This window comes from Pelodiscus sinensis, chromosome 17, assembly GCF_052426305.1.
Source record: "Pelodiscus sinensis isolate ZL-2025 chromosome 17, ASM5242630v1, whole genome shotgun sequence".
In the NCBI taxonomy this organism is placed as follows: Eukaryota; Metazoa; Chordata; order Testudines; family Trionychidae; genus Pelodiscus; species Pelodiscus sinensis.
This window is the reverse complement of record NC_143068.1, coordinates 32,299,954-32,324,212: the sequence shown is the minus strand read 5'-3', so window position 1 is coordinate 32,324,212 and position 24,259 is coordinate 32,299,954. Positions and strand designations below refer to the sequence as shown.

General features: G+C 52.1%; 2 protein-coding genes across 5 annotated transcripts in view; both read left to right on the top strand.

Annotated features, from left to right (window-relative positions):
• The first annotated feature begins 10 nt into the window (after positions 1-10).
• Positions 11-12,395, top strand: ZGPAT (zinc finger CCCH-type and G-patch domain containing). Its single transcript, XM_075900950.2, has 7 exons — positions 11-159; positions 2,372-3,172; positions 4,449-4,582; positions 5,794-5,952; positions 8,151-8,282; positions 9,376-9,784; positions 11,181-12,395. Exons 2-7 carry the CDS (start codon positions 2,535-2,537, stop codon positions 11,317-11,319), a joined length of 1,611 nt encoding a protein of 536 aa, XP_075757065.2. The 5' UTR covers positions 11-159; positions 2,372-2,534; the 3' UTR covers positions 11,320-12,395.
• A 2,579-nt stretch (positions 12,396-14,974) lies between these two features.
• Positions 14,975-24,259, top strand: part of LIME1 (Lck interacting transmembrane adaptor 1) — a 42,449-nt gene continuing 33,164 nt past the window's right edge. For 3 of the 4 annotated variants that reach the window (XR_016347059.1, XR_016347058.1, XM_075900970.2), the window contains exon 1: positions 14,975-15,603. The gene's annotated coding sequence lies outside the window, so the exon portion shown is untranslated. Of the gene's footprint in view, positions 15,604-18,372; positions 21,955-24,259 lie in introns of those variants that run through there. The other variant, XM_075900972.2, reaches the window with a different exon arrangement.

Below are 24,259 nucleotides of genomic sequence, written 5' to 3'. Positions count from 1 at the left end.
TGGAGGACTGGCCCGCCCAAGATGGCGACGGAGCCGGAAGTCGACTCTAGCCGGAAGCCGGGTGGTGTCTATGGTGTGGCCTGTTCCGGGAGGCGGAAGCCATGGCAATGGAGAGAGTCATGGCGGCTGCGCTGGCTTAGCGGGAGCGGGCGGCCTGAGGTAAGGGAGGGGCCGCGGGGGCGGGGGCAATGGAGGTAACCGTTCCCCTGGGGTCTCCATGGCGACGGAGGGGAGTAGCCCCTCCCCCCGCCGCTGGGGGAGCTGCTGTGTCTCACATAGGGGGAGGGGTCGCCTTGGCTGGGGAGGGGTTAGATCACGTGAGGCGGTTGGGAGTTATTCCCCCCCCCGGTTGCTATGGCTGGGGAGGTGCTGGGCCCCCCCCCCCATGGGGACTCTTGACCCCCCCTCATGAGGGAGAGATGAGGGAGAGGGATTTTCAGCTTCCCTCTGCCCCATTGAATGAGAGGCAGGGGGCGGCGAAGGGGGCAGCCCCTGGATCCTGCAGAGCGGGGGGGGGGGGGGGCAGAGGAAAGGTGCGGGTTGGGCGCAGCCCAGGGGTCTTTGCCTCCACTTTCACAGCAGGTTTAATGCCGCCTGCGTGGGAGGCAACGTGAGCAGAAAGATGTAAGAACAACCAGACTGGTCCATCCAGCCCAGTGTCCTGCCCACAGTGGCCAATTCCAGGTGCCCCAGAGGGAGGGATCACAACAGGGAATCCTCATGTGATCCCTCCCCTGTCACCTATTTCCAGACAAACAGAGGCTGGGGACACCATTCCTACCCATCCTGGCTAATAGCCATTGGTGGACCTAACCGCCATGAATTTATCTAACTCTTTTTTCAACCCTGTTAAAGTCCTAAGTCTTCACCACATCCTCTGGCAAGGAGTTCCACAGCTTGACTGTGCAATGAGTGAAGAAAAACGTCCTTTTATTTGTTTTAAACCTGCTGCCTATTAATTTCACTTGGTGACCCTTAGTTCTTATATTTGGGGAGCAAGTAAATAACTTTTCCTTGTTCACATTTTCCACACCTGTCATGATTTTATAGACCTCTATCATATCCCCCTTTAGTTTCCTATTTTCTAAACTGAAAAGTCCCAGTCTTTTTAATCTCTCTTCAGATGGGACCCGTTCCAAACCCCTCATCATTTTTCTTGCCCTTTTCTTTACCTTTTCCAATGCCAATATATCTTTTTTCAGATGAGGCGACCACATCTGTATATAGTATTCAAGATGTGGGCGTACCATGATTTTATATAGAGGCAATAAGATATTTTCTGTCTTATTTTCTAACCCTTTTTTAATGATTCCTAACATTCTATTTGCTTTTTTGTCTGCTGCTGTACACTGAGTGGATGTTTTCAGAAAACTATCCACAATTACTCCCAAGATCTCTCTCCTGAGTAGTTGTAGCTAAATTAGTTCCCATCATATCGTATGTGTAGTTGGGATTATTTTTTCCAATGTGCATTACTTTACATTTATCAACATTATATTTAATTTGCCATTTTGTTGCCCAATCACTCAGTTTGGTGAGATCTTTTTGAAACTCTTCACAGTCTGCTTTGGTCTTAACTATCCTGAGCAGTTTGGTATCATCTGCAAATTTTGCCACCTCACTGTTTACCCCTTTCTCTAAATCATTTATAAATACAGGCAGTCCCCAGGTTACATGGATCCGACTTACATCGGATCCCTACTTACAGACGGGGTGAGGCAACCCCGCACTAGCTGCTTCCTCCCAGCAGACCAGGGAGACGCGAAGCTAGCGCGCCACCCGCCCCCAGCAGACCAGGGAGACGCGGAGTGGCTTTTCTCAGCAGACACCTCAGCTTGAGAATAAAGGACTGAGGGAAGTGAGGTGTGGGAGAATAAAACTGAGCTCTGGAGAAATGTTTGGCTAGAGTTTCCCCTACAATATGTACCAGTTCCGACTTACATACAAATTCAACTTAAGAACAAACCTACAGTCCCTATCTTGTACGTAACCCGGGGACTGCCTGTAAGTTGAATAGGATTGGTCCCAGGACAGACCCTTGGGGACCCCACTTGTTACTAGTTATAATTAAAGAGGAGGTAGGGAGTGGTAGTGTTGTGTCATGGGACTGCAAGTTTAAAGGGACAGAAAAGTAAGGCTGATGTTATTCGCATGCCCTAGTTAATCATGGTTGAATTCTGAGGTAAGTTAAAAGCTTAACAGTTTTTCAAGTTCGATATCAACAGGGCAGGTTGCATGTACATGACACGAGCCATGTGTGTATAATGATATACGGTGGTAGCTGTTTGCATTACAGATATCTATTCAATTAGGATGGCTATCCTTGTGACTGCTTTCTCTAATGAAGCTTTATAATATTTGTTCCCTGCAGTGTTTTTCATCTGGTTGCAGCAAAGGGAAGAACACAAGACTACTGCAGAGATTGACAGCTAGTTTGGACAGAGACTCCATATTTCACATTTCTGTCCAGTAAATACTTGAGTATTTACCAAGTTCCCAGACAGGAATCAGCGAAACAGCTCTTTGCAATAACAATGGATGAAGAGAGTCTGGAAGCAGCAATTCAAACCTATAAAGCCCAGTTACAACAAGTAGAGCTGGCTTTAGGGGCAGGGCTGGATCCATCACAGCAATCTGACTTGATCCAATTGCAGGAAGATTTGAAGCAATTGATAGAACTGACTGAATCCAGCCTGGTGTCGGTGAAAAAGAGCAAACTGCTGGCCAATTTAGACACCGATGGACCCTCCATTTCTCCAGCAGGTTCCGTAAAACAGGACAGTAATTCTGGCAGGTCCTGCAATGATGATGAGTATGATGCTTTTAAGGAAGCTATTGCTGAACTTGGTGGTGAGGACAAGCAGTTGTGTACTAAAGACATGGCCTCTCCAGAACAAGATGGAGAGGATGATGGGGGAAATGAATTGAAGTACAGTGACGAGGAGGAAGCGTCTGAGGAAGAGGAAGAGGAAGTGAGTGGGATGAAGGTTAAAGCCCCATACTACAGTCCTTGGGGTACCCTGGAGTACCATAATGCCATGATTGTGGGGACAGAGTGTTTGGAAGATGGCAGTGCAGGAGTCAGAGTGCTGTATCTCTACCCAACCCACAAGTCCTTGAAGCCATGTCCATTCTTCTTGGATGGCAAATGCAGATTTAAAGAGAATTGTCGGTAAAAATAAAAGCTTATCTCCGTTGTGTAGTAAGAGTGCAATTAGTAGCAATGTCAGCCAGCGGGAGTAACTTTGGACTTGTAAATATCTCACCTTCCTTGGTTCTTAAATTGGCTGTAACTTTGTCCAACAACTTTTTATTGGTTTAAAGTGTTGTCATTTTGCTGTGCTAGATCAGTGAATGTACACGAGTGGCCATACTGAATCAGACCAAGGTCCGTCTAGCCCCGTAATCTTGTCTTCCAATAGTGGCCAATGCCAGGTGCCCCAGAGGGAATGAACAGAACAGATGATCAAGGGATCCATTCTCCGTTACTCATTCCTAGCTTCTGGCAAACAGAGGCTAGGGACACCATTCCTGCCCACCCTGGCTAATAACCATTGGTGGTCCCATCCTCCATGAATTTATTTACTTCTTTGTTGAACCCTGCTATAGTTTTGGCCTTCACGACATCCTCTGGCAGGAGTTCCACAAGTTGAGTTTGCGTTGTGGGAAGAAATATTTCCTTTTTTCCCCCCCAAACTGCTGCCTATTAATTTCACTTGGTACATTCCTTCAGCTAACCCAGGGAGACAATGGAAAATCCTTAGAGAAAAAAGTGCAGGAATTAGTTCTCATATATTGTGTAGGTAAATGAATATTGGCTAAATAAGACAAAATGAAATCTACTGTAGGGAAGCTAACACGTCTTAATAAAAACTGTGCATTAGGGATGAGAAAGTGTAGAAGTGTATGGTTACATGCAGGCCCCCCCACCACGGGGGGAGAAGGGGGAGGGACAGGCAGGAGTTGGTGCTTAAGCCAGCTCTCTGTGAGAACCAGCTCCTTCCTGTCCCCCTCCCACTGCTGCCCCTGCCGTCTCCTCCTCCCTAGCTTGTAAACATATAACCGCTGAATTTTTCAGCATTTACCTAAATAAATGCACTTTAGCATCCTTACTGTGCATATAACTAGTTCATTGCATCCTGAAAGATGTATGCCTTTTAATTTTTTAATGGATTTGTCACTGGCCTGTGAAATGTGGCCTCTTCTGAGGTAAGATGTGGCATTTGCTTAATAAAACACACAACGTTAAAAAGAGGTGTTTTTTTTAAAGACAAAGTGAAGAATAAGTTATGCAACTGAAACAATTCTGGTGGTAAGGCATATTTATGATTATTGGAGAGGACAATGCAGACAATTGGCCCATATTTCCATAAAGGAAGGAAATTTCCTTTCTAGAATCCCCGTCAGACAAAGGCCGATCTGATTACTTCTCCCTGTTTCCCCTGCAGGTTTTCCCATGGGCAGGTGGTATCTGTGGATGAGCTTCATCCATTTCAGGAGCCCAATCTCAGCTCCCTTGAAGTGGGCTCAGCCTGCTTGGCGAAGCACAGTGATGGAATATGGTACGGTGCTAAAATCACTGGTGAGTCTCATTTTCTCTGGGTGGGTATTGAAAGATGAACAGAAGCACTTCAATATTCATTTTTAATGAAGCGTTAAGCCAAACAGCAAAGGCTGGGTTTCTAGCTAAAGCCTGGCCCAGGGGTTTGAGACAACTGAGTTCTCTGCCACAGCCTTTGGGAGTGGCTCATGCCTAATTCCTTAGTAGCTGTAAAGTGCTTTGAGATCCTGAAGGGCAGATGATCTTTACAAAAGGGGAACCAGAGAAGGATTTAGTAATGGAGGGGGGGCAGAAAATTGGTGACAGGATTCTATAAGGAAAGTTGTGGAGACTTGTAAGAAAATAGTAGTAGTGGAATAGAGAACATAGGCATGAAAGAATTAATACAAATAACTAGACCATTAAATTTTCCTACCCTCTGTTCTGCTTTGCCCAAATGTCATCCTTGATATCTTGTCAAATACTAGATTTAGATACTTGGAATAGCTGAATCTTGTTTAATCCAATTCCAGTTTAAACAAAGTCAGAGATTTTCACCTGTACACCAATCACTGAGAGATGTGTTAGACTGGTGCTTTGTGTGTGGAGAGACTGGATTTGTTCTTTGTGTTTGATCTCAAATCAGTTGTGTGGGAGCAATTCTTATATTTCCCCAAACCTGTTCTCTTGCCCCTTTAAGAGCAAATTCTGAGTAATGTGTTCTGATGCTGTAAAACCTGCTGGTCCCATTAGAAACTGAAGATAAGTGATGATCCTACTGCTGTTTACTATGATTAATCTTCCCTGTAATCTTTTCTATCCACGTGTGGATCTTTTCCACCCATGTGCGGAATAATTTTGTATGTGCACTGAGGTATTTGTGAATGTACATCACTGTTAGAAACAAAACCTAGTTATGTGCGCTCTGCTAATCAACTGGACGGCATTTGAATCTCTCCTGAGTGTCCACAGAAGTGCACAATTTACTGTTCCCCTAGCTCTGTTTGTACCATGTGGCCGTAGCTGATGGTAGCTGTGAGTGATGATTCATTCTCCCTTCGAACAGAAAACCCAAAATAGATGAAGCAGAAAAAGCCAAGAGGAGACTATTAAATCCATGTTCCTTGAACCAAACTCATCCCAGGTGTCATTCCATTGAAGTTAGTGCAGTTAGCTAAAACGGTATGAACATGGTCCTCTAGGTACATTTTGTGGAGATTTGCTCATTCAGTCCATTGCTTTTCCTCCTGCAGATATTGACAGTGGTTACTACACAGTGAAGTTTAACTCACTGCTGCTGAAGGAGGCTGTTGTGGAGGGAGATGGCATCATGCCACCACTGCGAAGCGAGGAGGACTCTTCCTCTCCTGAGTCTGAGGAAGACAACATAGATGACTCTGGCTATGCTAAAGGTAGACTGGGCAGAAAGTGATCAAAACCTGCTCTTTAATTCAGGATTCTTGAATCATTGCAGAACTTAGCAGAAATTTGATGATTTCTTTTTACCTCGTGTTCTGCTGCAGAAGGAGATGAGACAACACTAAGCATCATGTGTACTGTGGTCTCCAGTTAAAATCTCTGTGATGTTCCATGCTAATGATTTTCACTAAGTGGATACAAGCAGATAGATACCTTAAATGAAAAGAAAACAATTAACCCTAATGGAATTGGAGAAAATATCAGCATGAAAAGGGCCTAGGAGCAGGAACCCCTGTATTCTCATTGCAGATTTGCTATATGACTCTGGGTGAGCCACGTAATTATGTACTGAAACAAAAGTTTTGAAAATGAAGGGGGAAATGTTCTGGAGAAAGCTTCTAGGGTGGCAGGACGTGTCTGTCTTGCATAGTTACATGGCACCCATCACTGTAATACCCGAGTGCCTCAAAATCTGTAATGCAGTTTTCCTGGGAGGCAGGGCGGTGCTGTTGTTGCCACTGTACAAAGTGCCTTCATTACCTAAGGCTACATCTGCACTGGCTGCTTCTTGCGCAAGAACTCTTTTGCAGAAGAGTTCTTGTGCTAAAAATCTTCCACAAGAGCACATCCACAGTGCCGTGTGCTTTTGCACAAGAGCATCCATGGCAGTGTGGATGCTCTCTTGTGCAAGAAAGCTCTGATGGCCATTTTAACCATAGGGGCTTCTTGCACAAGAAATTCATGTTGCCTGTCTACACTACCCTCTTGTGGAAGAGCTCTTGTGCAAAAGGGCTTATTCCTCGTGGGGAGAGGAATAACTCTTCCGGAAGAAGCCCTGTTTTCCAACGCTCTACTGTAAATTTACTTGCGCAAGAACGCTCGTGCAGTGTAGACAGCAGGCAAGTTTTTGCGCAAGACCGGCTGTTCTTGTGCAAGAAGCTGCCAGTGTAGACACCGCCTCCATGACTTCCTCAAGGGCACACCAAGAGCAGGGCCTTGGATCTCCCCTCTCCTAGGTTAGTGCCCTAACCACATCTTAGAAACAAGCAGGGAGTGTGCAGGGATCTCTAAGTCATAGGTAAATGGAAAATGTACCTAGTATTGCTTGGGTCTTTGAATGAATGAATTTTTGAAAAATGAGATGAAAATGTCCAGGCTTCATTTAAATCATTGCTCTGGAGTGGGGCTGGGGAGGTGGAGTTCAGTATCAGGCTGCCCTGGGGAGAGAGGACAACCCCAGCCCTCTCTCACCATAGCAGATCGGGGGCAGGTGAGAAGCACCTCACCATGGCCACTGAAGCTCCAGTGGGCCTAGCCGGGGAAGGGGTTCATGTCCCCTAGCTGAGGCAGGTCCAGGTTCGTCTGCCCCCATGCTCCCTAGCCAGAGTGAGGAATGCAGCAAACTACACTTCCCACTCACTCCCTGATGAAGGGGAACAGCCGGCAGTGTCCAATTCTCCCTCCCCCAAAAGGTGCCTGGCAGGGTAGGAGGCTTGGGGCTGGTGCAGTCCCAGGCGGAGGGTGGAGTGGGGTGGAACAGTCAGCCAGCCCTTTTCACCGGCTTGTGATTGTCTCTTTTCTGTGTGGTGTTATGAGAAGCAGTCCTATTCCAGGCACATCCCATCTTCCTGGCACAACCAAACCCTGACCTTGCTTTAACTGTGATACGAGGAAGTTGTATACCAAGTTTGGTGGTCCTAGCTCTTTCCGTTTAGGAGGAGTTCTTGAACGAACAGATGGACAGACTCTCTTGAACATATAGAAGACTCCTCCATTCCACTGAACCTGTTAGAAGTGTGATGGAGGCACAGAACATTCAGCATGCTGACTTCTGTTCTGGTGAAGCCATGAAATCTAACCGGACTCCAGGAGCATGGGAAGAATCCACTAAAACTGCTGGATAATTCTGCCCGAATTAATGGGTAGTAAATGGGATTCTCCCCACCGACCGCAGCATTTAAAACCCTGCTCACTCTTCATGCTCCTCTCCTGAGCGACTGGATTAGAGGGTGGCTGCTTAGAGGGAACAGTTAGGGGGCAGAACTGACTGGACTCCAGAGGACCGAAAAAGAGGCTTCAAAGTCGAGTGTGTGTGTGGAGAGAGAGGCTGCTGGGTTTGGCAGCTCTGCTCCCAGCTGTCTGCCCGTTTTCACTTGGTGCTTTGTTTCCCCAATCTCTGTTTGTGCTGCAGTGATCGATTCCGCGCCCTCGGAGAATGGGGAAGGGGCGCCAGCTTGCAGTTCCGCGTTTGGTGGCTGGGAGGCCCATACTCGTGGCATCGGCTCCAAGCTACTCGCTCAAATGGGATATGAGTTTGGAAAAGGTAAGGGCACAAGAGCCTGCCTGTATTGCCTGCCTCTGGCTCTCAGCTTCTCAAGGGACTTGTTGCTGGGGAAATGGGGGGGACAGTCAATCCTCTGTCCAATCCTCTGTCAGTGGGTCTGACCAGCATTGCTTGGATCCGGCCCAGAATGCAGTATGTGTTCAGTACTAAATACAGGATTACGTGTGTGGTGGTGCTGACGTCTTACTGTCGATGTCTGGGGGAAAGTCGGGGCTGTGCGTGTAGCAGCGCTCGTGTTTCATAATACGTCAAGGGGGCAGTCAACGCAATGGCCAGATGATAAACACTGTCAGAGCAGAGCCTCAATTAGTCAGCTTTCCTGTAGAGCATGAGGTAATGGGTCTGGCTCAGGGCTCCTCCCCTCCCCCGCAAGACTTCAAATCCTGTGGAGCCGGCTGCTGACTCCAGACCCCTTGCACTGAAGTTCTGCTGATCCCAGTGGCCTTGAGAAGCCAGCCAGCTGCTCACATTTGCCTCCATTGCTGGTGGAGTTCCCACGCCTGCTTTGGAAGGGGAACATCCGCTCTGCTCAAGGAGGTGACGGTGCAAATCCAAGTCTGGCTCTGCTGCAGCACCCAGGGCTGGCCTTACCATGAGGTGAACTGAGGCGCCGCCTCAGGTGCCAGGCTGTGGGGGGGCACCACTAGGACTCAGAGTGTAGAAGATTGTGTCTGCTGCTGGCCCAAGCGCGGGGGCATGGGGGCATCATTTGAGCTCCCCGCCTCAGGTGCCAAAATGTTGTGGGCCGGCCCTGGCAGCACCTCCTGTGCATGTCTCTGTCCTGTACGGTGGAGATTCTTGTGTGTGTAACAGTGTGAATCAGGTGCGTTTGGGGTACGGTGCCTCTTCTGTCACTCAGCGGTCAACCTTGTCATCGAGTGTACAGTCCAACACTGCTCCGGTGGCCTTCAAGAGCAGCAGCACGAAGCCTCCGCCGATGGTTTTGTGGGGTTCTGAGCCTGGGGGCTGTGCATGGGGCATCTGTGCAGAGGTAGAGAGGAGAATCCTTGGGGTATGGAGCGACTCCGTTGTAACATTTGGCTTCCACCTGCTTCCCTTCTTCCTCCCTTAGGTTTGGGGAAGAACGCCGAGGGCCGCGTGGAGCCAGTGCAAGCCATAGTGCTGCCTAAAGGGAAGTCCCTTGACCAATGTGCTGAGATCCTTCAGAAGAAGAAGCTGGATCCTACTAAATCAAGGAAACGCCGAGTGAAGGCAAACCACGTTGGCCGTCGCTCTGCAGGGACCCGCAAGCCCCCCCGCAGCGTCTTTGACTTTCTCAATGAGAAACTTCAGGGGAATGGCTCTGGGGAGCAGGCTGCAGGGGCGGCACCAGTGGAGAGAAACAACAAGGAGATCTACCACGCCAGTAAGAGCACCAAGAAGGCCCTCAGCGTCCGCCTCTTCCAGACCATGGAGAAGATCGACCAAACGCAGAAGACCATCAGGGGAATCCAGGAAGCCCTGGCACGCAATGTTGGACGGTATGGGGAAATCCACGTTGGGGGTTCCAGAATGATTTGAGGCTGCCAGTTGGCTTAGGCTCGGGCTGGAGGCGAAGAGTCGGGTTATGTAACGTAAAAAGCCACAGTAAGAGGTTTCAGGATGGGACTTTGGGGATGGCCTAGATCAGGGGCAGGGAACCTTTTTTGGGTTGGGGGCTGCTAACCCACAGAGATCAGTCAGGGGCCACACACGTGAGAAGCACAACACCAACAAAAAGCGCACCCGCTCACACACACGAATGCCACAAAACCCCTTGACGTGCTCAAAATGCTGTTCTAGAAAGGTTTGAAAACAACAACTCGCAGACATCCCATCCAGAGCAAAGCCTTTGGGGCTTGCCCTGTGGCCACCCCTTCCTCCCTAAAGGCACCCCATGCCAGGAAGGGACTGTGGGGGGGGGCTTCTCTTCCCTCCCACTCTTGCAAGGGATTTCCCCCCCACTTCCCCCAGTCCCGCATGCATCCTTAACTGTTACGGCTCCAGTCTGCCAGAGGGCTCCAGCCTATTCAGGGAAGGGCCAGGGTCCCGCTGTGGCCTCCCTTTCCTCCCAAAGGGTGCCCCATGCAGAGAAGGGGCTCAGGGGCTTCCCTTCCCTTCCACTCTGGGAACGGATCCCCTCCCTCCCCGGGTCCCCCACACCTGGGAAGCAGCTGCAGCCTCTTTTTCACTGCCCCGTCGCTGACACACGGCATGTGGCGCTTCTTCTGCGCACCTCTCCCATAAACAGGAGAGAAACTGGAAGTATCCGGTCGCGCTGCAGGGGAGCATGGGGAAAGTTTTTTAAGTGGCCCCAGGGGCCTCCCGCAGCATTTCACGGCAGTGGGGACCCCCCCAAGGGCCGGATTAAATTGGCGGGACACAGGTTCCCTACCCCAGTCTAGATAATACGTAGTCCTGCCAGGAATGCAGGGACCTCCTGAGGTTCCTTCCAGAGCTAGGATTCTGTGGGAGAGGAGCGGAGCTTATTCTAAGGTGTTTGTCACTGTTGCTACTCTAACCACTGGCGCAGTAGGAAGGCTAGAATAAAGCGGTAGGCAAAAGCTTCCAAACCACAACTTGGACCAGATTGTGCTCTCTGATTTGCTGCCTTGAGAAGGCAAGGATCCCCGGGCCAGAGCTCTGAAGGAGGAGAACCGTTGGTATAAAGGAGCCAGAGTCCTGCAGGATTTTCTCTTCGGTTTCTTAAGCTGCCCAGGGCCATCCTCCCAGCAGGAACAATCACCGTTCTCTGACTTGCTTGATACTGGCTGCTTCATGGCTCCCAGGGGGTCATTTGCATCCACCCCACTGCTGAGACTGGGGTTCCTCGCAGTAAACTGGAGCCTTTGTTCTTAACATGCTAGATAGCCTTACTTCCCTGTCTTCTGCTTTCAGGCACAGCATTGCCACGGCCCAGCTGGAAGAGAAACTGGCTGGTGCCCACAGGCAGCTGGGGCAGCTGCGGGCCCAGGAAGCTAGCCTGCAGCAGGAGCAGAAGAAAGCAGACACACACAAGAAAATGACTGAGTTCTAGTCTCCGAGGAAAGCTGTGATGTGATGTACTAGTTCTCATTATGACTGAGCTGGGACTCAGTGTGTTGGAGCCTGGATGAACTGTTGCCATCTCCTCTGGGTCTTGGCCAACCCAGCTCTGAAACTAGGGTGAAAGCAGCAGTTGTCTGAAAACCAGAAGCTCTCTGAGCTGAGATTTTCCGGATGGTGGGGGGAGGAAAGAGCAAAGTACATCCTAAGTCCTGAAGGTGTTCAAAAGGCCCAAGCTGCTTATGCTGGCCTGCTGTAAAGCCCCTGCACTTTGCTTTTGTTCCCTTTCCCCGGTTTTCACTGTGGTAGTTCTCTCCATCCAGAGAGTCTTTAGCCATCCACGTGATACCTTGGTTGTCCACGGATCAGCTGGTGGGAGGAGCCATGGAAGCCCCACATCCTGCCATTCTGCCTCAGTGGGTTGCGTCTGTGTGTGTGTATCCACTGCAAAAGTATTGCTGGGTGGGGAACAGCTGTCCTGACTTAGTACAAACGGTTTGCATCTCCCTGTGAAGTCAGCCTACCTGCTGACAGTGGCAACCTGCAATGCTGCACCATTCCGTCTCACGGCACTGAGCGCCAGAGTTAGGGGAATGTGGCAGCCACCGAAACAGCGGGGCTCATCACAGGTCAGCTACATACCTGCAGGCCAGGAGCAGTTCTACAGGCAGCCTTTTGCTTTCACTCTGACTGCTTTGAGTCCTAGTCTAGATAGCTACATGAACAAGTAAGTTCTTTTCATGAAACACCACAGAAGTACCTAAAACAACACAAGGTCCAGGCGTGCCCACCACACACATGAAAGAGCTAATACAATCCTGGAGCTAGGAGCAGACTTTCCTACCCTACAATGGGTACAGACAGGCAGCAGAAAATCTCCTAGAGAGGTTCTGCCTAGGTGGTGTCCAGCTCTTGCTGTAGAAGAGGTGTTGATCCTGTTGGGCATTCTGTATCAGGCAGTGGCCTGTCGTTGTGGTATTTTCCTGTGCACCTTTATTTTCTGATTCTGTAATTTTTGCAGGTGTCTTGAGAACTTTTTTGTAAGTAAAAGATGTCTGACCCCTTTTATCTTAGACTACTTTTGCCTTTTGAGCGCCACTTCTCAAACGCCTTTGAAGGATTACAGAGCTGTCAACCGCAAGGGTGACAATCACCAGAGGGCTTCCTGGGCTACAGGGTCAGGACAATTGAATCCATTGATGATTAAAAAAACCACAGCTTTCACAGCCTCAGACCAAGTTGTGGAAGTCACCCGTGCCTTAAAGCAGCAAAGGAGACAGAAAAGGAAGTGAGGGCAAAAACGAGAGAGAAAATAAATTTTAAATACTCGGCTGTTTCAGGGATGCAGGAAGAAAAAGATCTTTCATGAGTGCCCTTTCCTGGGAAGCCTTCAATCCTGCAATAGGCCCTGAACAGGAACTAAAGTTTCCTCACTTCTGTTTACAGTGGAAATCAAGGTGCTGTGGCTTTCTGTCTTGAACACATCAGTATCCTTCCAAGCCCGTAACTAATCAGCAGCAATACCAGAAGAATCCTTGTTCAGTGACTAAGTATGGGCCTTCTCTCTGCTTTGGGTTAATTCAAAGCTCTTGAGGTGGGAGATGGGAGACAGGCAGTGAAGAGGTTAATGTATTTAGCTCCCAAGTTAGTTAATGGTCTCCTAGGAGTGCTCCTTGTGACAATTTGTGATAAGGTTTACAGCTCCACTTGGCAATCTCTCTGCCTGAGATTGAACCTCTGTTAACTGGGACTCCGTGGTCTGGTAACATTTGTAGTCCAGCAGGACCACAGATGTTTCAGGACCAGTGAGACCTGGTGGAAGGCTGGTAGCTGAGCTCCCTGCAGCTGGGCTGGTAGGTACAACCCAGTGGGGGTGCCTTACATGTCTAGGAGTCTGGCATGCCGCAGCGGGGTTGCCTGTTGTGCAGGGAGCTGGGCTGCCCAGCTTTGCAGGGAAGTGGGATAGGCAGGACTCGCCAAGCGGGGGTGAGCCACCACACCAGCCATGCGGTTCTGTGCGCTATGTATGCGCAGACTGCGCTGCTTCGGCTGTGCCGGCTTGTAATCTACTCGCCACAGGCGAGCCCTGTGGGACGGGACTGGTGGAGCAGTGGGGACTTGGGGGAGCCAGTGAGGAGGCCAACGGCTGGTCCAGGGCTGGGGGGGGGGGGGGGCTGGTAGCAGGGAGCCAGATATGACCTCCCCGATCCAGCAAAATCCCTCAGAGGATGTGAAGACCAGGACTTTAAATAAGAGCTAGCTAGATTCATGGAGGTTAGGTCCATCAGTGGCTATTAGCCAGGATGGGTAGGAATGGTGTCCCTGGCCTCTGTGGGTCTGGAAATGGGTCATAGGAGAGGGATCACATGAGGATTCCCTGTTCTGTTCACTTCCTTTGGGGCCCCTGGCTTTGTCCACTAGATGGGCCTTTGGTCTGACCCAGTATGGCTGTTGTTATGTTCTCATCCGGGACCCATCAGGTCCTGAGGGTGCTGAGCCGGGGAGATCCAATCCATACTAGAAAAGTATTGGAGAGAGGAGGAGTCTTGCACAGTCTTATTGTCTGCCAGCACTCATGGGCATGTTGTCACTTTTTTTTTTGTTTTGAGGTGGGCATATTTGTTCCATTGTCCAGTAACTGCACTTGAAATCCCTCAATTTTCTCAATAGAGGCAGTCCCCGGGTTACGTACAAGATAGGGTCTGTAGGTTTGTTCTTAAGTTGAATATGTAAGTCGGAACTGGCCTCCAGATTCAGCCGCTGCTGAAACTGACCGCCAGTTCTGACTTACATACAGATTCAACTTAAGAACCCCAAGTCAGCTGCTGCTGAAACTGATCAGCCGCTGATTCCAGGAAGCCCGGGGCAGAGCAACTGTGCCTCTGGCTTCCTGTAGTCAGCCGCTGGTCAGTTTCAGCAGCGGCTGACTTGGGGACGCCTGGGGCAGAGCAGCTGGGGTGCTGCTGGGTTGCTCCAGTAGCGCTGCTCCTCGGCGCTACTGGACCAACCCAGCAGCACCCCAGCTGCTCTGCCCCAGGCGTCCTGATTCAGCCGCTGCTGAAACTGACCAGCAGCGGCTGAATCAGGATGCCTGGGGCAGAGCAGCTGGGGTGCTGCCCGGTTGGTCCAGTAGTGCACAGGGCGGCGCTGAGGGACCAACCGGCAGCGCCCCAGCTGCTCTGCCCCAGGGTCCACAACAAAAGCCTGGTCTGCTGGGGGGGGGTACACTAGCTGCGCCCCCCCCCCCCCAGCAGACCAGGGACACGGGGAGCAAAGCCCCAGCGGCGGGGTGCCTCGCCTCTGAGGCTTTGCTCTGGCGCGGGACCCGCTTTGCTCCCGGTGCCCCTGGTCTGCTGGAGACGGTCCCCAGCAGACCAGGGGCACCGGGAGCAAATCCGCAGCCACGGCGGGGTCCCGCGCTTCTGAGGCTTTGCCAGAGCAAAGCCTCAGAAGCGCGGGACCCCGCCGTGGCTGCGGGTTTGCTCCCGGTGCCCCTGGTCTGCTGGAGACGGTCCCCAGCAGACCAGGGGCACCGCAAGCAGCTTTTCTCGCCCCGGAGTTCGAGGTGGCTGACCGCTGCCTGTGAGCTCCGGGGCGAGAGAGCCCCGTTCGTAAGTGCGGATCCGACATAAGTCGGATCCGCGTAAGTCGGGGACTGCCTGTAGTTTCAATTGCCACCTGGCATACTGGCCTAACCTTTTTCACCTTGGGACGGCTGCATATCGGTGGTGGATAAAGCAATCTCTCTATCTGTGTTTGTGATCCTTCACGATGAACAATACTGTCTCAAGAGGTAATTTATTCTTTTCCCCTATATTAATCTACAAAACAAATTGAGCAGCCCCTGTTGGAGATATAGAAATGAGGTCAAGTATGGAAGCATGGCCAGCAGAAGGTGCTGTTGCATCTAGTTCCACCGGTCCCCTCCACCTGCTCGCTTTCTCTCACTGCTCCGCTTTTGCAGGAAAGAACAGTTGGGTGACGAGAGAACTTTTGCAGGCCAGGAAATGAGTTGTGGTATTAGACTGCATGGTGTCTCAGCTCAAAGGCATCTCTGTCTCTCAGCCGAAAACCAAGGCTGAACAAAGGAGCAGCCTGAGAGAGAAGCACAATGAAGATGTTTGAAAAACTCCAGAATACGTAGCGGAGAACAGTCCCATTCTGCAGTGTAAAGGGAGCAGGAATAGAGGGTGAAGCGGAATAATCCACGTTTATTGGCGAGGAGATGGATGGATTTCTGATCTTCATGCTGTCTGGCTTCTTCTGAGTCTGTAAAGTAAGTGCTGTTTGTTTCCTACCAAGCAAACCGGGTGTCCCCTTGTCAACTTCTGGCTGTTAAACACTTCTGCATCTCTGTATGTGAGCCAATTTTGTTCAGAACCCTGCAACTATTGTACATAGAATGTTAGGCTGCCACTGCTGGGATGGGAGTGCATTGGTCAGGTTACTTAACATGTCCATGTGTTAGTTGCTTGCCAGTGAGGGCTGCCAGCTTTGTGCAAATTACAATTTGTAATCCTTGGAGCATCTGCGCTGAAGAGCACAAAAGGTGTGCTGAGCTTAATACGGTGTATTTGGCATTCGATGACTGGAACTTCACAGCCGTGCAAGTGACACCATGTTAAGTGCCGTGAGGGCTGTTTAATTGCCTAGTGCCTGATTTTCAGAAATCCTGAGTTTGGAATTGGTTGAAATGTGGAGGCTCAGTACAGAGAGGTAGGAAAGAAGAAAAATCAAGCCCCTGATTGTTTGGGGTGTGCCGCCGCCTTGTAGACATTCCCAGCATTACGGACCACATCGAGGTAGTTAGGGGTGGAAAGACTGAACAGAAAGATAACAGCAGGTATCTGGGACTTCAAACTGTAAATGGAAACATGGTGGGAAACATTCCAAAGCAGGTGAATGATTCTAGTTAGCTGCCAAACCCATCTCTCTAAAAGCGCCACGTCGTGTTTTGGAATCTGGCTTTCTAGAAGCATAGCGGTGAGAATTCTCACCAGGATTGCTATCTTGCTGTTTCCAGCCTGATGTTTGTATCCAAAATCTCTAGCAGTGCCTGGCACTTGTTTAAAAATGCCCTTAGTTCAGCAGAACCCATTTGAGCACCTCGGCCAGCAGAAGGGAGGCACAAAATAAACCCATTTCTGAATCTCAAAGTTTCAGCCAGTCTTCCCTAGGGTGAAGAGAAGGGTTCAAGATGGGGGAATCCAGCCAAATATTTAAAGCCACAAGTGTCTTTAGCAAAACGTCTATTTATTTTCTCAATTTTTTAGTGTAAACCGCAGCACCTGTGCTGTGATCAGATAAGGGGGCTGAGCCTTCAGGCACCTCATGTTGGATCCTCATTAGCAGTTGGTGCTGGCCTAGCTCTGTGTGGCAGTCCTTCAGAGCTTAGCCAGGAACGCTTCTGAAAACCCCACCGTATGAGGAGCAGTAAGCACTGCAATGGGGAAAGCTTGTGCTTTTGTGTCCATCGCCCTAGCCCTTCTGAGACTAACCTTCAAACGCCCCCTCATGCATTAGACAAAGCGGTCACCGCGAGCCTGCCCATCTCATCGTCTTCAGTTGCTGAATGGCTGGCTACGAGCTAGTATGCTCAGGTAAGGGTTGAAAGGTTCTTGTAGGATTCGCTTGGGCTTTATCGTCATTAACCTCTCATGATACAGCCCAGGGCTGACGACAGCTCTCGTGGAAGTTCACCTCCGTGGCTGGTTTTGCTGTTGTTGAAAGTAGAAAGTTGATAAGTAGAAAATCTTTCCCCACCCCTCCAATAATGCTCCTCAACCTGAGTCCAGAAGAGCTACATCAGCACCAGTCCGGCTGATGGTCACCAGTGGTGCCCGACTTGGAACCTTCCTTTCCTCCTCAAGTAACAGCTGAACAGCTATGTTTGGTGATTTTGTGTGCTCCTCTCTTTCAAGCTGCTGTTTCTTAGAAGTAGATTCATGGTCATAGATTTTTTTTTCCTACCAGCAGGAACCATTAGATCATTTGGTCTGACCTTTTTTACACCACCTCAAGAATTGCATCTCATGCTGAAGTTCGTTTCATGTAATCTTGCAGCCTCGTCGGATGTAAACCCTTCTTGTTACTGCCACACACAAAAAACCCATGGAGGAAAAAAATCAACAGCAATGAGCTATTTTCATGCTTGATTAGCACCTATCTTTGCACGCTTTCCCCGCTCATTTTCATAGCGGCAGGGTATATCTGTACTCTGGACACCTGCTCATAATGTAATTGCCTGAGCAAAGCAGCTTTGGCCTGTAACACTTGTCCTCTGGGCAGCGCTGCTGGACGCTTTTACCTTTGAGAGCAGCACATTTCAAAGTCTGTTTAAAGCCTTGATCCTGCTCAGTCGTGTAACATGACCTTACATGTGCAAAGAGCCTCATTGACATCCGTGTGGTTACTTGCACGAGGAGAGGCGCCTCACATGAGTAACGGTAAGCAGAGGCAGCCGTTATATTTTCGAAATTTCAAATGAGCCTGCCTCAGAGCCGCTGGTCCCAGCTCCCACCTCCCCAAAGTATTTTTTCTGAAAAATAATCATACTTTTGTCAACAGATGTAGGTTGCACCTCCCACTCCTCCTCCCTGCCTTATTCTATTTTTCTTAAATTCCTAGAATTAGAGGCGAGATGGAAGTGTTGTCTCGTGGTGCATTCTAGGATCATTCTTGGATGTTAAAAGCGTTCTTGATGTCGCGCAAGGCCATCTGGACACTCATGGGCCTTGAGGACATGTTATAACCTGGCTGAAAACTTGAAGGACACAAACTGCCCGTAACAGGAGCTGGGGACTTGACCCTCACATGGTGGATATATAGAATTGTTTTATCTACTCACATTAGTACATGGCTACTCAAGGTTGGATCTGTGTTGTATGGTCCCAAAGCACTGGGCCTTTTGGAAACAGATGGGAGTACAAATAGTTGTGCACGGAGTAATCTGTAAGCGTGCTGTAGTGCCATGTTTCTCGACCTTTTTTTAATAAAGTATCCCCTTAAGTACCCCCAGTACCTACAGTTTTGAGACGCACACAATTTTTTTCTACCATTGCAACACATTTGTTTAAACAACTTAATCGTAGCCGGGCGGGCGATCAAATTTTTGGGCGTAAAAAGTACAAAAATAATGAAGCGTTGTAAAACTTAAAAATTCAGTTTTCTCCAAATTTCAGTTGTGTTGACATACCCCCCCAGACTTCTCACGAGTACCCCTAAAGGTACTCATACCACTGGTTGAGAAACACTGCTGTAGTGCATACCCTACCGTGTGTTAATGCTTTGGTGCTACAGCTGCACTCAATAACATTGCAGTGCAGCAGGGATGAAATAAATAGCAAAGGGTGTGTGGCTGACCAGGCACCTTTGCGTTTGAGAGGGTTAGCTTTGCTTTGTGGCCACGCCCTCAGGCTGCGCAAGGTCTGTGCTAAGAAACTGGCTAAACTGTGTCCCCCGCGAGCGAGGCAGCATGTCTAGTAAAAGCTTCACCCTGGGATTCAGAAAAGTGGAGTTCGCATCTCAGTTCCGGCTTGGACGTGCTGGGTCTCTGGGCACGTCGCTTAGCCCCGTCCCCGCTTGGCCAGCGGTCAAACGGGGCATAATTCTGCACGGCGCGTGAAGGCTTCTCAAGCGGCAGGCGCCGTGTGAGCTCCATGCTCTGTTATGTACGTGGGCAAACACCTGACAACCAGGTTGGCTTGTACCTTCGGGCGCGTAGCCAGGGAAGAGATTGTCAGTCTCTGGGTGTTCCCAGGTCTCCAGAAGCTTCCCCAGGCATGTGACCTTTGCTGAGGAAGGTCACACCAATGTGATGGGGCTAGAGATGGGGCTGCTGATCCTGCAGGTCAAGGGGAGTGGAGGGCAATCTGCACTTTCTAAGATTGGACCCTAATTTCAGCACAGGGGGCTGATGCCAGGGCCTTCCGTGGGCTGATTGACGCTGTGGGGAGTTGCCCGACTGTTTTCCTTCTCTAGGTGCTCGGGCAGTGTGACAAGGCAGGGGTAGGCGCAGAAAGGGCCCTGCAGCACAGCTGAGCGGGTTCTTTCCCGCCAACGCTGCTGTGGAAGTTGTGAGCTTCTGCTCTGTGCCGTGTGCACCGAGAGCTGTTTTTCTAGGGAGCAACTCTGCCTTTGTGCTTTCTTGTCCATTGAGGGGAGCAGCCATGTTCCCTCTAATTTTTTCCAACTGTGCACAGCATAAATTATGTGCACTGAGGCAGGTGCAGATGTCCACCGCCCATAGAAACACGTGCTGCCGGCGGTGGGCGCTGGCTAATCCGCTGGGTAGCATTTGGGTCTCTCCTGGGGTGGCTGCCCAAGTGCTCCTCTGACAGGTGAGCAGCATCTGTTTCATGGTGCGTGATGGACTTGCTTCTTTGCAGCATGGCAGCTGCAGTGAAGGGAAGTCGTCCTCCTTGTTCTCTTCCCGCTGCCCCGTGCTCTGTCTACGTGCTGCAAAGCTCCTAGCTCATTTTGCAGCACGCAGATGGGGGGGGGGGGGGGGGGAGTGGGGAAGAGACTTGCGGATGCTGCTGGCACCTGGGGAGCAGCTGTGCTTTGCCACCTTCTCTGGGAAAGTTGGGGTTCCAGAAAGAGCCCTGGAAAAGAGGACTCACTTTCTCCTAGTCCCTGGGCTCAGTGCCACATATGCCTTCGTGGTGGTGGACTTGTGTTTACGCGGCCTGTCGGGTTGCTTAGGAGCCTGTGCATACACACAGGCACGAATGTGAGAGGAGAGCCAGTCACGCACAAGCGGGCTCAGGCCAGGTGTGACTTCTTTTCCATAGGACTGCAAAAGGAAATACTTTGAGAATCTGGGGGTGCTGTAGAAGGGCCATGCGCTTGGCAAACATGGACTCCCCAGCTTCCGGGAGGGTCAGTAGCATTATCCACGGAGAGGGAGAGCCATGCGCACAGCTTAAGTGACCTTCCTATGGGCACCCAGTGAATCAGTGGCAGAGGACTCAACTGCTGACACCTTGGCCTTTCCCTCAGAGATGCCACCTGGTGCCACCCCCCCACACACACCCCCAACTGAAGGAGTAGGGACTAGGACAAGAAGAGTTGAGTCGTGTCCGAGCCCAGCATGCTGTCTGCGTTTCTAAAGCTGTGTTCTCTCCCACTAACGAGAGCCATGAGGCAGGAGGGTCCTACCTGGCATTGGTCTAAAGAGGGAAGTGGGTGAAACCTCAGAGGAGAAAGTGCATCGTTTTCCACCGTGATCTGACAACACACGTGGCCTCGGAACTCCCACCCTTGGACCCGCCTGCGAATTGTGCCTTGCAGCGGAGTTTTCTCTCGACAGTTGCATCCTTTCGGTCCTGCCAGGGCTGCCTAATGGAGAGCCGGATTAGGACATCGAAGCCTGGCTAATTCTTGCCCTCTGGCTGGTTGAACCAAACCTTCGTCTGGGCTCCCACTTGGTAGAGTCCAGGGCCGGCACTGGGTTCACCAACGCAGGCCCACGTCCGCCACAGCGATGAGTCACCGTGTGCTACGACGTTGCTCACGACGACGGCCACTGGCTTTCCCAAGCGATCCCACAATGCCTTGCTCTGACAGTACAATCCATACGTGCACCCCTGGTGAGCACACAGCCCGCCCCCACAGAGCACGAAATGTAGACGTGTTACATTTTGTAGCACAGGTGCGACTGAAGGGAGAGTCCTATGCACGGTGATGGTGAAAATCCCGGGAACGCCCTTCTTACACGATTGCTAGTGCCCTTTCAGGGCCAGGCCCGGAGACGGTAAGAGGCACGAAGCAGGTTCCCGTCTTGTCACAGGAAGCTTTGCTAACCCCTCCTTGCTGTGGCCCGGGTTACTCCTCTCTGCAAAGCCTTGCACGGCAGTGCGCACACTAGTCTTGTTTCTCAGGCGGGGGCCCCGGAGACCACAGTGAGTGCGCTCGGGGGGGTTGGCGGGCCAGGTGGAGAGCGGCTGTGGCTTGCTCGTTTTACGGTCCTGTTGCAAGGAGGCACAGGAAACCGATTGCCCCCGGAGCTGGAGCCGGAGCCAGCCCAGAGAGGGGGTGTGACTAGACGCCTGTTTGCAGGCAGGAAAGCCTCAGCCCCTCAGGACGCCAGTGGGGAGACGACTCGCGGGGTCAGCGGCACAGACTGTTACTGAGTCAGTCACACGGCTGAGTCCCTGTGGGCCGTGCAGGCCGCGGCCCCAGCTAGCTGGTGAACTGGGCTGTACCGCAGCGCGCAGGGTCAAGCAGCTTCTACAAGGGCTCTTGCAGCTCTCGGAGGGAGACCGTCCTATGTCCCCGGTGCCGTGTGCTTAACCCCCCACACGCTCTCTGCCGTTCACTCCGGCAGCTTGGGCAGGAGGGGACAGCAGCCCCGACGTGCCCCAGTCGGGATGTCAGTGGTTAACCAGTTAATCAGGAAGCCTCGTCCTTAACAGGTGACGCTTACTGGTGACAGTTAACCAATGGGGGCCGCAGCAGCCGCGGTTGGGAGCAGGGGGGTGTTCCAGCCTGCCCGCCCTCTGTCGTATTAAACGGGATTTCCTATCCCCATCCCCCGGTGCCCGGCGAGGAGCCTGGCTGTGCGCGTTGGAGGCTCAAGCTGGCCAGTGCTGCTGCGTGGGCACCCTCAGCCGTCCTGAGGGGGCAGGTAAGAGCAGGCTGCCCAGTGCGGGGGTCTCTCTGGGTGGAGCTAGACGGAGCTACCGGTTTGCAGGCCCGTGAGACATCAACCCCCTAAGTCAGCCCTGCCCCTGACTTGCTACCAGGACAGACCTAGTGCTGGCTGGTGCCCAGGGTGGCCAGCCAGGGTGTTGTGCGGCTGAAGCCCCAGTCTGGTCCCACTCTTCATGCCCACCGGGGCTGGGCAAGCTGCCACAGCCAGGCGAAGGGCGTACAGGACCAGGCAAGGAATTGGTGCAGGGCCTGAGAATCCAGCCAACGGGCTGTGTCTTGTCTGCCTTTTCCAGGCAGAGGAGGGACTGGCCGGTCCTCTGCAACAAACCCATCGTGGTTTGAGGACTCCCTGGCCACAGGCAGCCTCTGAGCCAGCCTTTGGGACCATGCCTTGTGCTCAGGATGTGGCGGAGCTCACGCAGCGCTGATGTCCTGTGCACGGGAAGCAGAAGGCGGCCGCTGTGGGGTTTGCCGAAGGGCCGCGCTGGGTTCTGCTATAACAGCGCAGGCTGAGATTTGAAGCCAGCTGCTGATCTAGGGCAAAGGGCGGAGAGCTGGCAGCCCCGGGCTCCTGTCCTGTGTGAGTTTGTTCCCCCTGCCCCATAGCCCCCTTGTGACCTCTGCCAGGATCCGCTCCCCCTGGAAGTAGCAGAGACCACAGAGGGGCCCTCTGCTGCGACCTGGGTGTGTCTCTTTGTGACGCTCGGCGCTGGGGTCAATGATGCTGCTCCGCTGGCTTGACCTCTGAGCGGCCTGAGCCTCGGAGGGGGGAGCCCCAGGATCAGCCCCCCCCCCCCGGAGAACACCGAAGCCACTCGCACTGCACACAGCTGTGAATGTGTGGCTGGCGGGGCGGTGGGGGGCAGGCGGGGCGAGTGGCTGTGAAGCCCTCTTGGTTTCCTGTGCGCTGACACAGAGCTCGCTTGCCTTCCCACCCTCACTGCCCCCCCAGCTCCAGCTCGCTCTGCAAGGGGCTGCGACGAGGGGCCGCAGGCAGGGCTGGGGCCGGCGCGCTGACTTTCACCTGGAGCCTCGAGCCCAGGCTGGAGGGGTGAGTGGGGACAAGAGGAGCAGCTGGGTTGACTTGGAAGGAGTCTGGAAGACAGGCCCTGGCCCCAGCTGGACTTGACCCTGCCAACCTGTCCACAGGACCCCACCTGCTTCCAGTGCCCTAGTGCTCCCGCCACATCCCAGGGGGCTGGCTCCAGCGGCCATGCCGTGGGGCCCACGGGGGGGGGTGTGGGACGGCGCGGTAGCTGGCTAGCGCAGACAGGCTGTTCGTGGTGTACTTGGAGAGCCCTGCAGCAGACAGGAGGTACCAGCTGTGTCCTGCCAAAGGGGGACAGTGCCACCGGCAGGCCGGGGGTTCTGGAGGCTGGGAACAGCAGCTCCCAGGACATTCAGCGCTTAGCTGGGCTGGCCCTCTCCCTCGCAGCTTATGGCTACACCGAGGCTCCAACTTTGCAAGGACCCGACGCCCAGCCTGGGGGTTTCGGGCTTGGGGGCTGCCTCTCGTTTTAGATGCAAAACTGGGCTGAATCGAAACCTACGGCAGGGCCCTGCTCAGAAGGTCACCACTGAGGTTCCCCAAATTCCAGGAAGATCTGACTGGATCAGAGCATCCCCTCCACGCCGCTCCGCCTTTAGGGGCCTGCTAGCCACTGAGCGCTCAGGCCGTGAGCAGCCATTCTTGGGAGACTCGGGCCTAAGGGGAAATCTCATAAGAGTGCCCCTTGCAGGGTTTCCCAGAACAATTGGGAGGCAGCCACACCGTGGAACCTGCCTCCCAGCCTGGATTCAGCTTCAACCCCCCGTGGCGGCTCAAATGCAGAGCAGATGCCCCGTTCTCAGGCCGCGCTGCGTAACGACCAGGCTGATCTGACTCCAGGTTCATTGCCAAGCGCATCACCCTGCGTTAGCGGGTCGGTGTTCGAATGCCACCATATGCTCTGACCCCTTCTCTTTCCGTTCCTCTCCTCCCTTCCAAGAAGGCGCCATGACTCCAGCACCGCGCTGGCTCCGGGACACAGTGTCGTCCTGCCCACTTGGGCCCAGTGTTGTTAGGATCCCAGGCAGCAGCCCACAGATCAGGAGTCAGAGCCCAGAAATCACAAGAGTGGCGGCTTACCAGTGGCAAGGCTTTGAAAAATACCATGTTTGGGGCCCTGTGCTGTTTGCATCCTGGAGGGGCGCTCGGTCACGTTCTTGAGCGTCTAAGTAACCCTGCGGGCTAGGAACGTGTTGCAGGAAGCTGCAATTTGCACCTAATAACATGATGC

What these genes read in the sequence shown, in the direction of transcription:
- ZGPAT (XM_075900950.2), top strand. Translation starts at nt 2,535, where the DNA reads ATGGATGAAGAGAGTCTGGAAGCAGCAATTCAAACCTATAAAGCCCAG. An exon ending in AGATTTAAAGAGAATTGTCG is followed by an intron (nt 3,173 to 4,448) that starts GTAAAAATAAAA and finishes TTTCCCCTGCAG; the next exon opens with GTTTTCCCATGGGCAGGTGG. An exon ending in CTGGCACGCAATGTTGGACG is followed by an intron (nt 9,785 to 11,180) that starts GTATGGGGAAAT and finishes TTCTGCTTTCAG; the next exon opens with GCACAGCATTGCCACGGCCC.